Source organism: Rhinolophus sinicus, linkage group LG06 (assembly GCF_036562045.2).
Source record: "Rhinolophus sinicus isolate RSC01 linkage group LG06, ASM3656204v1, whole genome shotgun sequence".
In the NCBI taxonomy this organism is placed as follows: Eukaryota; Metazoa; Chordata; class Mammalia; order Chiroptera; family Rhinolophidae; genus Rhinolophus; species Rhinolophus sinicus.
The window spans coordinates 164,422,744-164,442,426 of record NC_133756.1 but is presented as its reverse complement, the minus strand read 5'-3'; the positions used below and the strand labels follow the sequence as shown (position 1 = coordinate 164,442,426).

The following is a 19,683-nucleotide window of genomic DNA, read 5'->3' as shown; positions in this document are numbered from 1 at the left end:
TGTTGATTCACCATGAGATGGTTCTTTCCTACCTGAGCTTATACCTCCCACCAGCAGGGCCCTTTCTGTGGAGCAGCTGGTCACCTGCTGGCAGTGACAGGCCCCAGAGCTGGCTCTCTGCCAGGCCTCAGTCCCTCTCCCTCCAGCTGCCCCCACAGGACATGTCATGTGTCACAAGGGGTCCACTCTAAGGTCCACCTCTGACAGGGACATCCTGGGTACCTGCTCCCAGCACCGTAGCCCTTCCCACTTGGAGATCAGGTGCCCACCGGTCACACCAGGCTGGGGTCAGCGAGGTCCATTGGGTTCTGGGTGGCCTCACCTCTCAGACTCCAGCTCCGTCTGCTCCTCAAACAGCACCGTGTGTCGCTTCAGCCTCTGCTCTCGGACCTCCCCGCTCGGGTTCCAGAAGAGCTCTGGGCTTCCTCGCCCCTCCTCCTTGATAAACACCTCCCTGTCCTGCCCGGATGGCAAAGTGGGGTCAGCGGTGCTAGTCACACAGCCCTCCCAGGCCTGCCTGAGGACGGCTCTTACCCAGTGTCCAGAGAGATGTGCCAGGACGTCCTGTCCTGACGTGATCGTTCCCGAGATCTGGTTGATGCTCGTGCTGCCCCCAAAGAAAGGCTGAGGGGACACATCGAGATGGTGGCCAGTGAGTGGTGGCGGTACCCCTGGGTGAGCTGGGGGGAGGCCCCTGCCGGTAGCATGTCCTCATGGGACATAGGGTGGCCACCGTCTCGGGGGTGTGGGCTCTCAGCCTCCAGTGAATGAGAAGCTAGAGGCGGCCACACTCGCCCAATGACTCAGCCTGATCTCAGGGATGCAGGGTCCCCGTTAGGGGCACAAGCCCCCTGAGAGCCATTCCTGGCTCTGCTGTGTGGCCTTTGGCCAGCCTCTTGCCCTCTCTGCGCCCCGGCTGTACCATGGGGATGCCTAGAGCTGCTCCCTTGGGCGCACTTACTCAGGAAACCATCTCTGGAGCACAAGGAGGGCAGGAGGGGGATCCCCGAGTCCTCACGCTGCACCAGCTCAAGCCCAACGCCCACCATGGCCATCGGAGAGGCTGGAGGGGGTGCGGCCAGCCCTACCTTGAGCTTGAATTCCAGCTCAGCTTGGAAGTTGTTCTGCTTGCACTCGATGGTCACTCTGCCCCCCAGTTCCATGGTCATGGTGCCATAGAGGATTCCTGCAACACAGCGGTGTCAGGGATCATCTCCCGGCCCTGATGAGTCCTCACCCAGCAACTCAACCCCTGAGAGGCCTGTGTCAGACCCCAGGAGGGCAAGAAGGGGGTGGGGAGAGGACAGAGGCTGGGGGCAGAGAGGACCCCGTGTAGGGAGTGGAGCCTGGGGGCCATGCCTGGTTCCTCAGTGACCCTCTCTCCCCAGGAAACAGGGTCACTGCACCTGGGCCTTTGCTCGTGTGAGGTGCTCTGTGCAGGAGACACCCCACCCTTTGCTGGGTCACCTTCATGTGATGCTGCAGGTCCTGCTCCAATGTGAGCTCCTGTGGGCAGACGTCCGCCTGCTCACTGCTGCGCCCAGGAGGGGCCCAGCTCATTAGTACTTCTCAGCTGATACGTATGTTACTTAATAACGAAGGAGAGAAAATCTCCCGTCCTGGCCATATGGGCACTTAATCTAATTTTAAGAAACACTTAAACTCTAAAACACTTAGAAATGGGGGATAAAAAATGTCTCTTTCACAAAAGGAAAAAATGAGCTAATTGCAATAGCAAAAGGCTAGGAAGACCCCAACTCCCTCTGTACACACGATGGAAAAGCTGTGCAGAAGAGATGGGGGTTCTGAGCTGCTGGGGGGCGGTGTACCCGGGATCACTGACCGGGGGAGGGCAGCAGCTGCAGGGCAGGTGTGCAGGGCCCCGATTCCCTACTAGGGGCTGTGGGGCTGAGAGAGACCCAGACACCTTTGACTTGACCTAGTTTTGCTGTTTTCACTTTGGAACCAGGTAAATATTTCATTAACGTAATTGTGAAAAATGAAATTAAAAACGAAATGCCTAGAAATCAACATTAAAATCAGACATCCTACTGAATGGGGGGAGATTTGCCAAGATACATGTAACAAAGGGTTAATATTCAAAATTTATGAAAAACTCATACAACTGTACACCGAAAAAACAAACAATCTAATTAAAAAAGGGCAGAGGACCTGAATGGACATTTCTCCAAAGACGACACACAGACGGCCAATAGACCTTTGAAAAGATGCGCAACGTCTGTAACCATCAGGGAAATGCAAATCAAAACCACAATGAGATACCACCTCACTCCTGTCAAAATAGCCATCATTAATAAATCAACAAACAAGTGCTGGCGAGGATGTGGAGAAAAGGGAACTGTGGTGCAGTGTTGGTGGGATTGCAGATTGGTGCAGCCCCTATGGAAAAGAGTATGTTGATTCCTCAAAAAATTAAACACAGAGCTACCTTATGACCCAGCCATTCCACTCCTGGGTATTTCTCCAAAGAAATCCAAAACACTAAATCGAAAAAGTATATGCACCCCTATGTTTATTATAGCACTATTCACACAGTCAAGATATGGAAACAATTGAAACACTCATCAATAGACGACTGGATAAAGAAACTGTGGTACATTTATACAATGGAGTATTTCTCGGCCATAAAAAGAATGAAATCTTACCATCTGCAACAACATGGATGGACCTAGAGAACATTATGTTAAGTGAAATAAGTCAGACTGAGAGAGAAGAATTCCATATGACCTCACTTATATGTGGAATCTAAAGATCAACAAAAAAGTAAATGAAACAAAAGACCCAAAGTGGGTTCCCACTGGGTGGACAAGCTCAGAGGGAATGTTTCCGGATGACCTTACAAATCCCAGAGGGTACACTTAGGGAGGGAACAGTCGCACAAGTCAGGCCACACACTGTTTCAGTCATCGTCACATTGGTGGCAGGTTCAGTCCTGTCATTCTGACCGCTCCAGGTGTGATGTGCGGAAAGACAAAAAGTCCTCATGGTGGTGTCATTGAAAAAGACAGTGGTGTGGGGGAAAGAAGTTTCAGAGGTCAGGTCATCGGGACTCACAAAACCCTACTGTCTTGAATCTGGATTGGAAATGTACGTGTGAACTCATGACCTGTTTCAATCTTTAAAAAGAAAAAAAAAAGCTTTCAATGCTGAGCGCACTGGAAAGCCTGGAACCAATAAGGACACCACTTATGGGAAACAGATCTGGCCTCTGTCACTTCTACTGGGAGGCCCCTGGGTTCCCTGGGGACACGGCTGGTTCCAGGTCTGGAGGTCCCATGGTGCCACAGCAGAAGGGAGCAGACAGCGAGGGCTGTGCAGGGAGGGCCCAGGAGCCAGGCCGACGGCCGCGATGGCACAGGGAGCACGAGGAGCACACCAGCTGGGATGCCAGCGGTGACCACGCAGGTTCTGATCACATGACACCCAAAGCAGCCACGGCCTCCCCTGGGCACCTCTGGAGGCCACCAGGGGACACTCACCATTCTGACAAGAGAAAACATCCGGCCTTTATCCTGTACGTCTGACCCTGCCGGTACCAGGACGGGACGAGGGGAGGTTTCTCTTCACACAACCTCCCTCTGCCCCATGGAGGAGAAGCTGGAAGCATCACTGGCCTGCAAAGCCTCATGGACAGTGGATCGGGCTGTGAGAACTGGCCCCTGCGAGCTTCCCAAATGCGGACAGAGTCTGACACACGCACCTCACGTCGGAAAGACATGAACCACCTCACGAGAGTTTGGGGGGAGAATGGCCTGAAAGGATCAAAGCTCTAGAGACGAGGTCAGTTTCCAGGTGACAGGGAAACCCAGGACGGGGACACATTCAGTGACACTGTGAACACAGCCAGTAAATCGGCCTGGAGGAAACGAGACAAGAAAATGACCGTGTTTCTTCACCAAATGTATTACAGGGCGAAAAGAAGGAGGGACGCCATGACGGAGACAGGAGACAGAGGAACCAAGCACAGTGTGAACCTGATTTGGAACGCTGCTCAAACATGGAGTGTAACACGTGTGTGCACGCGTGAACACAAACACACATGTGTACGCGACAGTCAGGGGACTTGGCACACTGACGACGTCTGAGGGTACCATGAAAATAGCCTTGGTTAGTGTTATTTGGTGTAACGATAGCGTCCTGGTTATGGTCCAGAAGGGAACCCTCACCTTGGGGGGTACACGCTGGAGCGGGCATATGACACTATGTGTGGGGTTCACTTCAAATTAATCAGATGGGACAGTGTGGGGGGGACAAAAGAATCGAGACTGGCAGCCTCCTGTGTTGTGGGTGCGCTGGGGTTCACTGTAGTTTCATAGACGATAGAAGTTTCCATAATAAAATGTTGAAAAAATATAAAATGTTTTAAATGCATCGATGAGCAGATGAGCAAGTAAAAAAGTATGAGAAATAAGTAGGGATAAAAACAAATAAGCAAAAAGGAAAGGTGAAGGGGGAAGAGGGAGGAAAGGACGGGAAGTAGGAAGGAACAGCTTCTGCCCAGCTGAGCACGGGAGACGCCTGCTGCTCTGAGACCCTGGCGTCCCAGGTTCCTGTGGGAGCAGGAGGGGGTTTGGGCCTGAATGACACGGACACGTGTCCTGACACATTCCCATAAGGCTGGGACTCTCACCTGGCTACACCCTCAGCTAAGGGCACAGAGCTGCAGAAAGCCCATCCATCCATCCATCACAGAGGGACAGTCGAGGGCCTGGGCTCTATGGTGGCAAATCCAAACAAACTCCTCCACGAGTGAGAAAAGTGAACTTGGGATTCAAATCGCCTCTTCCTGTGTGGCCCAGGAACAGCCAGCCTACTATATGCCAGGAAAACCCCAGCAGAATGAGAATCCCAAGGCCTTAAGAAGAAGTCATCCGCTGGACAAATATTTATTGCGCATGTACTAAGTCACTGCTGTGGGCAGTGCGGACACGGGACAAACGAGATAGAATATGAGAATTACTAGATAGAAAATATAAAACAACCCCGTTCACAATGTCTGCAGATTCATGAGGAATTGCAAACACAATCAAGGAATAAGGCACGAGTATAAAAGAACAGGCAGCTTTGAAATGGAACCAAGGAGAAGTTTTAGGGAGAAAGCCCCAAAACGTCAAAATTGAACTTAGTGGGTGAGTTAAACATCAGGTTAATCGGAGTTGAAGTTAGACCTACAGAAATGATCTAGAAAGAGACAAAAGATAGGAGATGAAGAACATAGAATGTGATGGTTTAACTTATGTCTAATGGGAGTTCTAGGAAAAAAAGAGAAATTGGGGAGCCAGCATTAAAAAATAATAGCTAAAAAAATGCCCAGACTTGACCAAAACCATGAAACCTCAGATTAAGAAAGTTCTAACAAACAAAACCCTCAAGCACCAAAAATAAAAAAGAAATCGAGAGCTCTGAAGCTACAAGAAGGCTTGGAGGAAACGTAAGTGCATATTGCTTAGTGAAAGAAGGGCCACGAGTGTGTCATTCCAACTCTATGACATTCTGGGAAACGCTAAACTACGGACACAGTAGAAAGGTCAGTGGTTGTCAGGTGTCGGGGGAAGAGAGGGACGAATCAGCGACTTAGTCTATTCACGTCCAACCATAAGAGATTTTTAGGACAGGGAACCTCTTCTGTGACACTGTAAGGGTGGAAACGTTATATAGTCCGAATCCATAGAACAGAAACAAAGAGAGTGACCCTGATGAAACTGGGGACTTGAGTTAATAAAACTGTATCAATATTGATTCATCAACTGTAACAAATGTAGCACCAGAGCAAGATGTTTGTAGCCGCATCGGGATTGGGAGGGGCATATAGGAACTGTACTTTCTGCTCAGTCTTTTTTAAACCTAAAACAGCTCTAAAAAATAAAGTCCGTTAATTAAAAAATAAAAAAGAAACCCACACCCTGCCATACTACAGGGAGACTGCAGAACACCAAAGACAAGAGAAGCTCGTCCACGCAGCTAGAGAGTAAAGCAGAGGATGTAACAAATGGGCTGACCGAGCAGTGATACCAACCACAATGGAAGCCAGATCAAATGTTTCACAGAGGAGAGAAGAATAACAGAATTCCAGGTCTATACCCAGCTAAAAAGTCGTTGAAGAGTAAGGATAAAAATAAGACATCTTCAGACGAACAAGGACCAGTGTTCAGAGCCCAGACGCCCTCCTTGACGGAGCCAGCCTGGCTCTGCCTCGGGGTGGGGAACGCGCAGCCTCTCACCTTTGCAGTGGGCATAGGGCATGGTGAGGGTGTAATCCTCTGCCCGGTTCAGGAAGGTGAGCGTGGCCTTGCCGTCCAGCACAGCTGACAGGGAGTTCCCTGCAGAGATGGGCAGTGAGTGGAGACAGACCCCTGCCTGGCATATGGGAGCCCCCCCCCCAGAAACCACAGGCTCTGAGCTCCCTTCCAACAGCTGGAAGGAGCCCCAGCAGGTCCAGCTGTGTGACCGTGGGAGGGTCACTTTACCTGTCTGCCTCAGATTCTGTAAGAGCCCCACCAGGTCCTGAGGAGTTTCTTAGCTGCTACGTGGGAATGTTTATTTCACTTCCTTTGAAAGCAGGGGTCCTTGGGATGGAGGCTGAGAACCTTGTGTAACTAGCCGGAGCCCCTGCTCTGACGCCAACCCCCCATAGCGTAGCGCGGGGACAGGCCCCCTGGGATGAGGGGACAGAGTGACGGGGGCCCTGCAGTGGAGAGGGCCTCAACCTGTGTGTCCTCTGCAGACTGTTGGTGCTAAAAGCACACCTGCTCACTAAGAAAACCATACAAAAGATACCCCTGATGGGAAAATGGAAACAAATGCTTTCTGAGCACCCACTGTGCCAGGCTCTAGTGTGACACTGTCTGATAGAACCTTCTGTGATGACGCAATGTTCTATTCTGTGCCGTCTGACATGGTGGTCACAGCACACACGTGGCCACGGACCCCTTGTGATGTGGCCGGTGCAACTGGAAACTAAACTAAGATTTCTCTTGTTTTAATCAATTGAGATAGCGTGTGTGGCTGGCGCTACGGGACAGACGGCTCGGGTCCAGACTGCGCCTTCCCTGGAAGGTTCTTTCTCATGAGCCTCACAGCAGCCCTACCAACAGCTGACTGTGTGGCAGAGGGCGGGAGCCTGGGGCTCTGCCTGACTCCACGTTCTGAGCACTTTCCCACCCACGTGGTCCCTGAGTGGGAGAGGCTGGAGGGACACACACACAGCTACCACCATGAGGTTTTGGTGACCATGGAATCCAGGAGCCCAGTCCTCCCCTCCAACCCCCCATCCCCACCCCCACCCCTATCCCCACCCTCATCCCCCCACCCGCCATTCCCCACCCCACCCATCCCCCACTCCCACCCCATCCCCTCACCCTCCCTCCAGTTGCCTGAGGCCCTGGGGTGAGCCCAGGGGAGCCCCTCACCATAGAACCGAGACTTGGCTGTGACGCTGCCGCTAATGCAGAAGCCGTCCTTCTGGTTGCTCACGTGGAAGGCAGACACGGGTGGGTGGTGGGACACCTGCGGGCAGAGAGGCAGCTCCTGGAACGGCCTTCGCAGCGGGCAGCCCCAGGGAGGCGAGAGTCCGGCTACCCGATGAGAAGCCCCTGCTGCCTTCTACCTCACACCCTGTACCCTCTCAGCCCCAAGAGCTGGGGTCCTCATGCCTGATGCCCAGGGAAGCTGGGCCTGAGTGCCCTTGGGGAGGAGGGAGGTCCCCAGCCATGGTGCTGTGTCTGCACCTCCTGGGAGAATCCCAGCTGGCAGGAGTGAGGGTGGGAGCACTTCCGATGAGCAGAGGTGGGGCCACAAAGAAGAAACTTGCATTGGGGTCAGACACCCCTGCCCACTGCCCACCCGCCCATCGCAGAGCCCAGGGGCAGCCCGGGTGGGGCCCTTGCCTGCTCCGCTATGTAGAAGGTGTGGCTGTTGGTCTGGGGGTGGAACCAGCAGCAGCGGAAGGTCTCTCCCAGGATGGGGTTGTAGGGCTTCTTGATCCCCTGCAGGCAATGAACAAAGAACCTCATGTGAGGAAGTGGGGTGGGCCTGGGCCATTGGTGTGCGAGTGGACCAAGGGTCAGTGTGGGCTGCCTGGGCCCTGCCTACGACCTGTCCTGTCCACTTCTGGGCTCCAAGGGGAACATGAGACCCCCCCACCAGGTCACACTCTCCATTGGGTGGAGCCAACGCAGAGTCTGCTCAAAGCTCCCAGTGGCTTCTAATCCTCCTGCCCGGCCCCCTTCCCCTCCACCCCCCTTTCTCTCTGCTTCAGCCAAGCTCAACACCGTTCTGCTCCCCAAACAGCTCAAGTTCGACTCCCCTACAGGGGGATCCTTTTTCTCACGGGAGAGCCCTCCATCTGGTCTCCACGTGGTCCAGCTCAGACCTCCGGATCTGATCTGAAGTAGCCAGGCCACCCCCTTCACACCTTCCTGTCACCTCCAGCTGTGTGTGCTTATGCGCCTCCCCATGGAGACTGGGCTCCTGACTGTAACTGTCCACAGAGCGCCCTGGAGGGACCTGCCGCTGCCTTTCAGCGCCCCATCTGCAGCCTCCTTGGATTCTTCTGCCAAGCTTCCCAGGTGCCCCTCTGAGCTGACCCTGCAGCAGCACATGGTCCTGTCCCAGACCGCTTTCCACGGAGCCTCCTCTGCGGAATCCACCCGGAGCTGCCCCACGGCCCATGCAAGCAGCGCTGCTAAGTGTGTGTGCACACCTGGCCCAGCCCAGGCCCGTGGGGTCCACCTCTGCAGAGTCAGGAGACCTGGTTCCATGCCCAGCCTGCTCTGTGACTCTGGGGCTGTCCCTTCCCCTCCCTGAACCTGTTTCCCCACCTACACAATGAATTGTGGAACCAGAAGTGCGGTTTCAAACTTGTGTCCCAGGGAACCCCAGGGGTGGCGGGTGGGGATGCAGTCTCCTCCCGTTACTACGAGAGTGGCCGTGTGCTTATCTGAGCCTGGGCTTGGGGTTCTCCAAAGGGGCTCCACAACTAAAACACTATGGATCCCGAGGGTACCCTGAGGTTCAGGGTTGAAAACCCCTTTGCTGCCCAGTTGTGTGTGGAAGCTGTTTCCTTGAGGGACCTGAGCAGGCCAGGGGGCCCCTCTGTGCAAAGTCAGAGCCTGTCCCCCATCTCAGTGTCTGGGGCCACCAATCCTTCCAGGCCATGTGGGGCTCGGGGAGGGTGGGCGGGCACTGGGCCAAGCCCCGCCCCTGGCCTCTCCTCACCTTGGGCTTCTTGTAGAAGCCAGACAGGTACCACCGCAGCACAAGCTTGATGCGTCTGTAGGCGTCTTCCTCCAGCGCGGCCCTGGACAGACAGACCGGAACTCCCTCACTCCACCAGGGTCCCTGGGCCACCCCCCTCCATGTCGCTGGAGGCTCCCCAGCCCCCCCGCCCCCCACCGTGAGGGCTGGTAGCTGGCAGTCCCCTTTACAGTCTCTGCAGCCCACTCTGTTCAGCTCGAGGGCACCAATGCCAGGGCTCAGGACTCGGGGTGCACAGAAGGTGCTGGGGCTGATCCCACACTCACCTTTGAAGGCTCCGGCCCCGAGTGGATGTGGAGCTGCCCCCACCCTCCCTCTCCGTCAGCTCCTCCCAGGGTTGGTCTTGGGGACTGGGCCCCCTCAGAGGCTGAGCTGGCAGGGCCAGTGGACCAAGCTCAGCCCAGGTCCCGGGGATCCTCTGTACGGTGGGCAGGAGCTGCGGGACCTTGGGGGGGGTCTCTGGGCACACTCGGGGGGTGGGCATCCCCGCTTGCTCACCTGGAGAGCAGGTCCGCATGGTAATAGTAGTCGGATAGCTTGTTGAGGAAGGAGCGAGGCTCCAGGACGAACGTGGGCAGCACCACGCGGGACAGGTCCATGCCCGGCCTCAGCTGCTTCAGTAGCATCCATATCAGACTCTTGTTCTCCTCAGACACCGTCTCCACCTGGGACGTCTCACCCAGCTGCCAGCAGAGGGGTGGCGGTCAGGGTCCCCAGCTCTGAGCCACCCAAGAGGGCTGGGAGGGGGAGGCAGGACAGCGGCAGCTGGCTCTGGCTGCAGGAGGCATGATGGGAGGTGGGGCGGCGGTACCCCTGGCACCCCTTCCATCTGGTGACCCCGCTGGTCTGGCCCCACCTGACCCCTGCCCTTTTCAGCACGTGTCTCCACCCCAGCTGGCCGAGGCCCCCTCACACTGGCAGCCTCTGTTCCTTTCACTGGGCCCCTGCAGGGACCTGAAAGCCTTTTATTGGGTGTGTTAGCCAGCAGGAGGCCAGGGCGTGGTGCGGGCGAGCCCTAGGTGTGGAACTGCACGTTGGCTCAGCTCCCCCAACTCTCTGGGTCCAGGGTGGAGCCTCCCCCATCCTGGCTGCTGACACTCATCCGGGGACTTAGCACAACTCTGCGCCTGTAGCAGGAGGTGTCACGTGACCATTGAATTTCATACCTGCCGGGTGACTCAGGTGATGTGAATGACATAGGCGCTTCCAGCCTACACTTCCTTTACAAAGGTGCCCTCACTTGTCCAGGGCACACAGCTAGAGGTGGGGGCCACCCTGGACCCTCCTATCTTTCCTGAGATGTCTGACTCTCACCATGGTGCCATGGGCTGTGGAAAGACTGAGCCTCGGGCTTTGGGCTTTGGCCGAGTCTGCAGGGGGTGGGGCTCCAGCCCCTAACCCACACTAACCAGCAAACCCTCAGCTGGGCAGAATGACCTCAGAAAGGGCCACGGAGGCGTGGCCAACTCTTCGCTGCCCACAGCACAGAAGAAGTTTCAGCAAACGACACTGGCATTGCCAGGTCCAAAGCCAAGCCCATCTCCCCTCCCTGGGGCCCTACTGCCTTAGTGCCACCTCTGGCCTGGACATGGCTGCACTGGGCTGGGCGAGGAGGCAAGGGAAGGCCCAGGGCTACAGACACTGCCCTTCCTCCTCCCTAGACCTATGCCTTGAAGCAGCCCAAGGTCACACTGCTCATCCCAGGTTTACAGAGACGTCAAGTGACTTGGCCAGCTGCTGGGAGATAGAGGCAGGAGCTGACTCAGAGCCACCTGTATGCCTGGCCCAGAGGGCAGTCATCGCCAGGGTGGTAGCAAGCTGGTTTGCCACCAACCAGACATGTCTGTCAGGAGTCTGTCACCACCCTGCTGGGTTGCCTTAGACAAGTTGCTTTGCCTCTCTGTGCATGCACAGTCATGGCTGAGGCCTAGTGGCACTTCCTTGGACAGCATGCCTGAGCAACTAGGGGAGGGGGAGCTTCTGGAGGAGGGGCCATGCCTGAACCCCATGAGTGGCCATGTGGGGCCCTGAGCGTCCCCTGGCTCAATTTCCAGGTCAGCTCTGGGGCTCACAGGGGCAGCTGTCACAGCTAAGCAGCCTGCACCTCTATGCCCCACCCACTCCCGTTAACTGTGCCCCTTCCTGTCCACTGGGAGTGCCCTGGTGAAGGTGCCTCCACCCCGTTACTGACCCGGCAGTCACCCTCTCTTCTGCTCTGGGTCTCAGAGCAAACGCTCTGGGTCCTCCAAGCAGCCTCCTCTGTCCTTAGTCTCTGAAGCCTGGGGTGCCTGGACCCCAGGCCTCTTGGGGTGCCCGCTCCATGCCCTAATGTCCAGACTGCTGCCTGGGGCCCCAGACTCTCACGTGCAGCAGTGTCTCCCCCTGATGTCCAAACTCGGGACACAATGCTGTCCCCACGCCCAGCTCCCAGCTTTCTCCCAGAGCACTGGTCGCATAGGGGGCACTGCAGTCAGCTGGAACCTGAACCCCCTCTTCTCCTTTCTCCATTGCTACCCGGGTCCAAGGCGCCCCGGGCTTTGTCCCGGCCATGGCTCCCCCCAGCAGGTCCAGCTTGTACCTCTGCCCCGGGCCCTCCTGAGGCCGCCACTGGACCTGGCAGGCCCCGACCCCAAGCCTACCTGTGGCCTTCCCAACACCCTCAGCCCAAGCCCGCGAGGCCCCAGGCTGGCTTTCCTGCGTCCAGGCCATCCTGGTCCTCCTGCTCCCCTAGCCCCTGGGACCCTGCAGACCCTGCAGAGCTCTCCTTGAGGGGACGTCAGCATTGCCACCACTGCTTCAGGTGGGGGGCAGGTGCAGGGTGACATTGGGTCTCCCAGCTGGGTGGGCTCTCACCTCCCCTAGCTCCTCGTGGACCTGTTCCACGTATGTGGTCCCTCTCAGCGCTGGGCCCCCAGGGGCCTCCGACTGGTCACTCCCGCTCTCGTTGGTCTTCCGGCTGTGGTCCTGGGTCTCGTTGTCTGACTCTTCAGGGATCTCTCTCTCCGACTTGTCTGAGAAAGCATCATTCTCCAGGTGGTTCTCCAGGGACGACCCGTTCAGTCTGGAAGGTGAAAGGTCACCTATGAGGCCTGGCATGCCCATCTCAGGGCATCCCCACCCCAGGGACCCCACCCCAGGCATCCCTCACTGCTGGGCACTCCACACACATCCCTGGGTTTAATCACCTCGGCAACCGGCACTTGACATTACCAGCCTAGGTTACAGATGGAGAAGCTGAGGCTCCCAGGTTCACTGTGGAGTGAAGGAGGCCTGTCTCCTGATCTGAGGTTCAGGTGCCCAGCAGCAGACACTTATGGCATCTGCCCCCCACCCCATATAAGGAGACTCAGTGTTAGTGCCACTGAGAGCCAGGTTCAGGGTGCGGTGGTGGCTGGCAGGGTTCCCAGCAAGCAGGAGTCCCCAGCTCCTGGGAGGGACCAACCCCACCCCACCCGCGGGCGCTCACAGGAACAGGTCCTGGTCATGGATGGTGGCAGAGGGTGGCAGCCCGCAGAGCGAGGAGGGCGAGGCGTCTGGTGAGGACCCGGGCTCCCGGTCACTGCCCTGCTTACACGCACTGAGCCGCAGGAGGCTAGAGCAGCGCAGCGCCAGCTCCAGGGCATCCAGCCAGCAGCGGCCTGGGGGGGACGGGGGTGTGAGCGGGCCTGGCCCCAGAAGGCGCCCAGGGCACTGGGGAGCGCTCTGCCAGGAAAAGGCCCACACACTCAGCTCTCCGCTTGAAGGCCCGCACACCCCACTCCATCCTTCCTCTCCAAGGACTCCCCCGACGCCTCCCCCCACCGGCGAGCCCACTAGAGATGCCCCTCCCCTATCCCAGGGAGAGACTCCACCCCACCCCGGGAGCCCTCCCCTCTTGCCTCTCTACATGGAAAAAAACCACGCTTTGCCTCCACCAATCCTCCCCAAAGAGTGCTCCTTGCCTCCCCACCAGGAAGCTCCCGGCCTCGCCCTGACCCTTCAAGGATCCCCGACTTCCAAGCCCTAGAACCAGCCACTACTTACATTTACCCATCCCCCCGGGGATGCTGACCTTGCCCCACCCCCTGTCCCAACAGAGATCCCTCCTATCTGACGGTTCACTACCCGTCTCCCCCAAGACTGCAGGCTCCGTGAGAGCATGGGCCTCCCTGCCCATCCCGGGCCCACGTGGGGCCTGGCAGAGTGGGGGGCTGGGGAAATAAGGGTGGGATTCAAGGAATTCAGGACAGTGCCGAGAGCGCAGGTGCGCCTATGACCACCAGGGGCATAGGACGCCGCGGCACCAGCAGTTCAATCGCCTTCCCAAGGCCGGGAGGCATGCCCAGTGGTCAGGCCAGGCGTCCCAGGACCGCCGGTGGGATGCGAGCCGTTCATCCCGATCCCCCAGGGGGTGCCCGCCCAGACCGCTTGGCGGGGTTTGGGGGCGGGACAACCATTATACTCGGAGCAGCCACTAGAGGGCGCTCCAACAATGCAATGTACTTGGGAGTTCGGGGAAACTGGGACTCATTTCCAGGCTCTGCCACTTTCTTACTGGAATTTTCCCCGTGCCTGTTTTCTCATACGTTAAATGTTGATAATAACAGTAGAATCTATTGTTTCAATGGTGCCTGGCACGTGTTTGGTGCTCAGTAATTGTTACCTGGTTGCTTTATATGAGGTCATCAAATTCTCCTAACAACTGGGGACACAGGTGCCATCATTCACGTTTGCCCACAGGGAAACTGAGGCTCAGAGAGATACTAGTGCATGGCAGGCCTGCCTGGCTCTGCGCTTGTCCCTTGAGGGCAGGATGCCACCTTCTTGGGTGGTGGTGACAGGGCCTGAACCAGGACAGGACCCCATGCACCTGGTCTATAAACCCGCCAGGAGGGTCACTTCAAGTGGGGTCACTGGGGAGACCCACAAAGCAGGCAGGGACTCACCGTCTGACTCGGAGGCAGCCCTGAAGATCAGATAGCTGCTAGGGAGGGGCTGCGTGATGGAGCCCACAGTCTCGCCTTTGGGGCCCTGGAGAGGCAGAGACCCAGTGTCGCCGAGGGGACACGCAGGGACAAGTGAAAACACAGGTCATGCGGTCATTCAGTCCCACACTCAGACATGCATGGGCACTTCCGGGGCCTCGGGACCCTCAGGTGGGGTTAAACGCCTGGCCATGAAGCCACGGTGGGCAGCAAGAGAGGATCGGTGGGGACTCTCTGTCCCCCTTCGTAGCTGGTGGCCCTTGGCTTTCCAGCTCTAAACTCCCCCAATTTAGGGTGGCCAGAATCAGGATATGCAAATTCAGCATACCCACTTAAATTAGGATCTCAGAGAAATAATAAATACCTTTTGTTAGTTTAAGTATATCCCATGAAATACTTGGGACATGCTTATACTAAAAAACTATTTACTATTTGATGTCTCTCTGAAACCCAAATTTCACTGGGGATGCTGGATGTGATCTGGCAGCCTAACCCCAGCTGGTCCTGGGCTGGGCAGCCCCGATTAGGAGGGGTAAGCTCTGGGCTAGGAGCAGCTGCTCACGTGGCCTGTCCCTCAGCCTCTAGACAGGGCTCCAGGTGTGATCCTGACCGCATGTCACCAGGCCCTGAGCCCCACCATGTGCTCCACCGGGAGGGTAAGGACCACAGCTGATTCCCCACCATTGAGAGACTTAACCCAGGTCCCCCATCCCCCCAAGCTGGGCAGTGATGGGGCCCTTGGGTCAGACAGCCCACCACCTGCCCCCTGCGGCTGGGGCAGCAGGATGAGCCGCCTGACTGCCCATCAGAGCCCATCCCCTGCAAGGCTCCCCACGGGGCCTCTCTCCTGGTCAGAGGCCTGGCCAGCCCGGACTCCAGGCTCCCCGCAGTACCTTCACAGCCCAGATGGACTGGTCCAGTGGGTGGAAGAGTTTGAAGCAGAAGCCATCCTTCTTAGAGGGCCGCTCAATGAGCTCACAGCAGTGTAGCAGCACTGTGCCCACCCACTGGCCCCCCTTGGGAGTCTTGTAGATGAGCAGGACCCCTGGCTTCAGCACGCACCACAGTTTGGTCCAGCTCTTCAGGGTCCCTCGGATCTGTGTGGAGCGGCAGTGGCATTAGTGCCTGGGAGGCGATGCCCCAGGGGCATCTAGACGGCTTGGGGGGGGGGGCGAGGCAGGGTGAGGCCCTGGGCCTCAGGCAGAGGTCTCCTTCCATTTTTAAAAGGAGCTCATAACTTATAGTGAATCCAAAGAAATACACTAGAGCCAGGAAGAGATTTTCTGGTGGAGCTCATGAAGCTCAAGGCCAGGTTCAAGTTCAAGCTCAGGTTCAAGGCCTTCCCAGGGTCCTGGGAGCAACTAGCAATGAGTTGTGACTTGTAATTGTCAGCTTTGTGAATTTTGAAACTTGGCATTTCTTTTCTCATTCTAAATAAACTTTCACTTTTGGACCTAATATTTTTTTAAGTGAAATCGCCTTTTTTAATGAACCTAATTTTTTAATCATAGTTTTGTGAAAACACAGAAAAGGAGCCCACACAGGCCCAGGGCTCTGCAGATGACCAGACTCCTGGTACACCTGTCTGGTCTGCTCTTTACAGCAGCCCATTCCACGCCCCCCCCCCCCGCCACTGTATGGAGGGGGAAACTGAGGCTGGGGGCTGAGGGAATCACCCAGTGCCTCAGTGAGGTCTGAACACAGGCCTCCAACCCCAACCCTGGTCCTCTCCCATGAAGCCCGAGTTCGGCCTCCCCTTCTCTGTGCCAGAGCAAAGGGTTCCACGCGCACTCTGACCCCCACCAGCAGGCCAGGGCCCCCACCCCCATCTTAACTAGACATAGGGTCTTTGCAGATGCAAGAAAGTCAAGATGAGGCCATACAGGAGTAAGGTGGGCTCTGATCCAATCACTCGTCCTTATATGGGAACAGAACACAGAGCGAGACACAGGGAGGGGCCGTGGGAAGATGGAGGCAGAGGCTGGAGGGATGTGACCACGAGCCCAGGGACGCCTGGAGCCCCGAGAGGTGGAAGAGGCAGGAGGCACCCTCCCCTGGAGCCTCAGGAGGGAGCCTAGTCCTGCCAGCACCTTCGTGCTGGACTTTGGCCTCCGGAACTGGGAGAGAGTACATTTCTCTCATTCTAAGCCACCAGCTTATGGCCATTTGTTAGGGCTGTCGCAGGGCCCTGACACAGATGTGTAGGAACAAATATGCTAAACCAGCTCCCAAATGGCTGGTGATTTTGCACCGTCCCTTGGGGAGGCCTCGTGACTGAGCCGTGGCCAATGCTGGGACAACACGTGTGCCCAGAGCACCTACCTTCAGGCTGTCGGCCATGATGACCACGCTGGGGTCCGTCAGGGCGCTGAACAGCTGCTTCGTGGCACGCTTCTTCTCCTGCCGGTAGTTCTCTTTCTGCGCCTGGGCCCGGCACACCCAGTGGGCAGGTCAAGGGAGAGGGCCCCAGACTGGCCATCCCCAGGGCCTCCATAGCCCAGCCAGGGAACGGGGTGGGGTGGGAGGGGAGAGGGGGTGGAGGGCATGGAGGTGGCCGGGCATGGTCTCTCCCCCTCCCTTTGGCAAGCTGGGGGCTGCTGGCTTCACTGGCTCAGGTGCCCGTTCACCTGACAAATGACACACCTGTGTTCCCTCCCAGTCCCAGGCCCACCTTGAGAGTTTCCTTCTTGGTGACCTTGGCTGTTGGGGACACACATTCCTTGTTGGTCCCCTTGTCGGACCCATTGCAGAGCCTGTACTCTGCCTGCAAGAGAGAGCCCCAGGTCGGGGAAGAAGGGGCATTGGTGTGCGGCCTGGGGCTGTGGAGCGCTGGGGGTGGGCGGGGAAGCAGGTCCCCCTCACCAGCACTTCTGGGGTGTGGGCTGCGGGGGTGGTGGGGGGGACGAGGGAGGACAAAGAACACGTGAACGGGAGCCCTGAGGCAGGCCCACTGAGGCCTGCACTGGACACACACAGTGACCTTCCCAGGGGGCCCAGGAGGTGCTCCTAGCCACTGCCACTTGCCCAGCCCCTGCACAGGGAGAGCCCACATGTGCAGGGGGAGGCTGTGCAGGGCGGAGGCCCCACCCTGGTGCCAGGGGAACCACCACTGGGGGTGGGGGGTGGGGGGGGCTGTGCCCAGGCCTGCTGGAGCCTGTGGGGAGGAGGGAGGCGGGAGCTGGGGAGAAGGCACACCTGTCAGGCCCACTGGGGAGGCCACATGGGCCAGGAGCAGAAACCCAGGGGTCTGGGAGCCAGAAGGGGCCATGGGCCTTTTACAGATGGAGAAACTGAGGCTGGGGGAGGAGAGTGGGGAGAAAGAGCCAGGACGAAAGGCTATAGGGCAAGGGTGCAGTGGGGGTGGGGGTCAGGGAGGGACTCAGATGGCAAACTGTGGCGCAAAGCCCACCCCCGCCTGTGGCTGTACAGCCTGGCAGCTCAGAATGGGTTTTACATTTTCAAGGGGCTGAAAATCAAGGTGAGATGTGAAAATCCCATGAAATTTAAATTTCAGCACCCGTAGATAAGGTTTTCTTGACACACAGCCACACCCATTCATTTGCCTGTGGGCTGTCCAGTGGCCTGGCATCCTACAGTACCGCCTGCCACGTGTGGCCTCAGGCACTGGGGTTAGAAAGGAGAGGCGGCTGCCCCCAAGTAACACAGGCCGTGAGGGACGGGGATGGAGAGCCCTGTGCACGTGAACGACCACGGCTCGGGTTGTTATCATCTACACCCTGCAGACGGGGAGACTGTGGCACAGAGAGTCTCAATAACCTGACAAGGTCACACAGCTCATGAGGGGCCGAGCTGGGATTGGACTCAGGCAGTGTCACTCTGGACTGCACTCTTGGAGCCAAGTAAGAACATTCCAGATCACAGGAACAAAGGGACCCATGACGGGAGGCTGGGTGACTCTGCTCTAGAAGCAGTTTTTGAAGCAGGAGTGATAAGGAGCCAGGTGTGAGTGACGGCGTGTAGGCCAGACCTGGGCCAGATGACAGGCCTCCAGGGGCCGGGCTGGCAACGCGTGCTCCCAGTTCGTTGCCTCCTGAGGAGCTGGGGTTCTTGTGCATGGTGCCCCCCCTCACTTAGCGCATGCTGTTCCCTTGGCCTGGAATGCCCTTCCCTGTTTCGGGAAGCTCCTTTTCCAGACTCCAGGCTCTGACTGCCCACTGGCATGAAACCCTGATGGCACACACCCATTCTTGGCCAACCCAATACCTTTTGAAACCACAGTCACAGAGATGTTTGTTTATTGTCTAGAATGCCTGCCAGGGACCGTTACATCGCTTGGCACCAGCAGCTGGGTGCTCAGTAATCATCATGAATGAATGAATGAAGGAATGAATGAATGTATGTATACATGAACCCACTGCCAGCTCCCCACCACCTAGCTTTCCACGAGATCTGGCTGAAAGGCAACAGAGGGAGAGAGAAGGTGAGATCTGGGGCTATGGGCCTGGGCGAGGGTGGACGAGAGTGTTTGTGTTTGGGGTGTGGGCACTGCAGCCACTGCCTGGCACTGTGGGCAGTGCCCGCTGCCTCCTCTGTCCTTAGGGCCCTGCTGGGCACCCTGCACAGGCCCCCGTGGGCCCTCGTACTCAGTCCTGGACGCTATGTACATCAAAGCACGTGCAATAAGGAAGCACCTTTCGAAATAAGAAACGCTGCTCAGAACTAGGAACCTGAGACCAGAAATGTGCCGCCCTAAGAATTACTTTACCAAAGTAATTTCAAACGACCTACAAAATGGGAGAAAGTACGTGCAATCACATTATTTGATCCGGGTCTGGTGTCCAGAATATATTAAGAACTCTCACAACTCAACAATAAAAAGACAAACAATCCAATTAAGAAGCAGGCAAAGGCCCTGAGTGGCTATTTCCCCAGAGAAGAGCTACAAATAGCCAATAAACACGAGTCGGTAGGGAGATGCACCAGCCAGGATTGCTATAGTTAGTAATAGTCAAAACCCCAGAACAGACAAGGGTTGCTGAGGATGTGAGGGAGGTGGGAACCCCACTCACTGCTGCTGGGCTGTCAGACGGTGAGCCACGGTGGAGCAGAGTTTGGCAGTTCCTCGAAGCGTCTAACACAGAATTTCTTAGAATTCCATGCGTAGAACCGCCGAATCGCCCAGGAATTCCACTCTTAGGTAGAAATCTAACAGAGCTGATAGCAGGGACTCGCACAGTTAAACACACACACATGCACGTTCATAGAGCTGTCGCACGGAAACAAGTGTGGAAAGTGGGACCAGCACAGTGCCCACCAATGGACGAATGGACGAGCCAAGTGTGGTCCACCCACACGGCCCTCAGAAGGAGTGCAGTACTGCCACCTGCCCTGGCGTGGGTGAATCTCAAACCACGATGCCCAGTGAAAGACGCCAGGCACAAAGGACCACACAGTGTGATTCCCTCTATGGGAACCATCAGAA

The 19,683-nt window shown here is 56.9% G+C and overlaps 1 protein-coding gene across 6 annotated transcripts in view; it reads right to left on the bottom strand.

Annotated features, from left to right (window-relative positions):
* OSBPL5 (oxysterol binding protein like 5) overlaps nt 1-19,683 on the bottom strand; it is a 56,906-nt gene that overhangs the window by 4,695 nt on the left and 32,528 nt on the right. For all 6 annotated transcript variants that reach the window (XM_019755662.2, XM_074336900.1, XM_074336898.1 and 3 more), the window contains 14 exons: nt 16,912-17,004; nt 16,563-16,664; nt 15,134-15,337; nt 14,202-14,286; nt 12,743-12,914; nt 12,130-12,337; nt 9,775-9,959; nt 9,238-9,319; nt 7,908-8,006; nt 7,431-7,527; nt 6,243-6,341; nt 1,089-1,186; nt 535-624; nt 323-459 (listed from right to left, as the gene is read on the bottom strand). In XM_019755662.2, the coding sequence (XP_019611221.2) occupies nt 323-459; nt 535-624; nt 1,089-1,186; nt 6,243-6,341; nt 7,431-7,527; nt 7,908-8,006; nt 9,238-9,319; nt 9,775-9,959; nt 12,130-12,337; nt 12,743-12,914; nt 14,202-14,286; nt 15,134-15,337; nt 16,563-16,664; nt 16,912-17,004 (1,751 nt within the window). The remainder of the gene's footprint in view (nt 1-322; nt 460-534; nt 625-1,088; nt 1,187-6,242; nt 6,342-7,430; nt 7,528-7,907; nt 8,007-9,237; nt 9,320-9,774; nt 9,960-12,129; nt 12,338-12,742; nt 12,915-14,201; nt 14,287-15,133; nt 15,338-16,562; nt 16,665-16,911; nt 17,005-19,683) is intronic.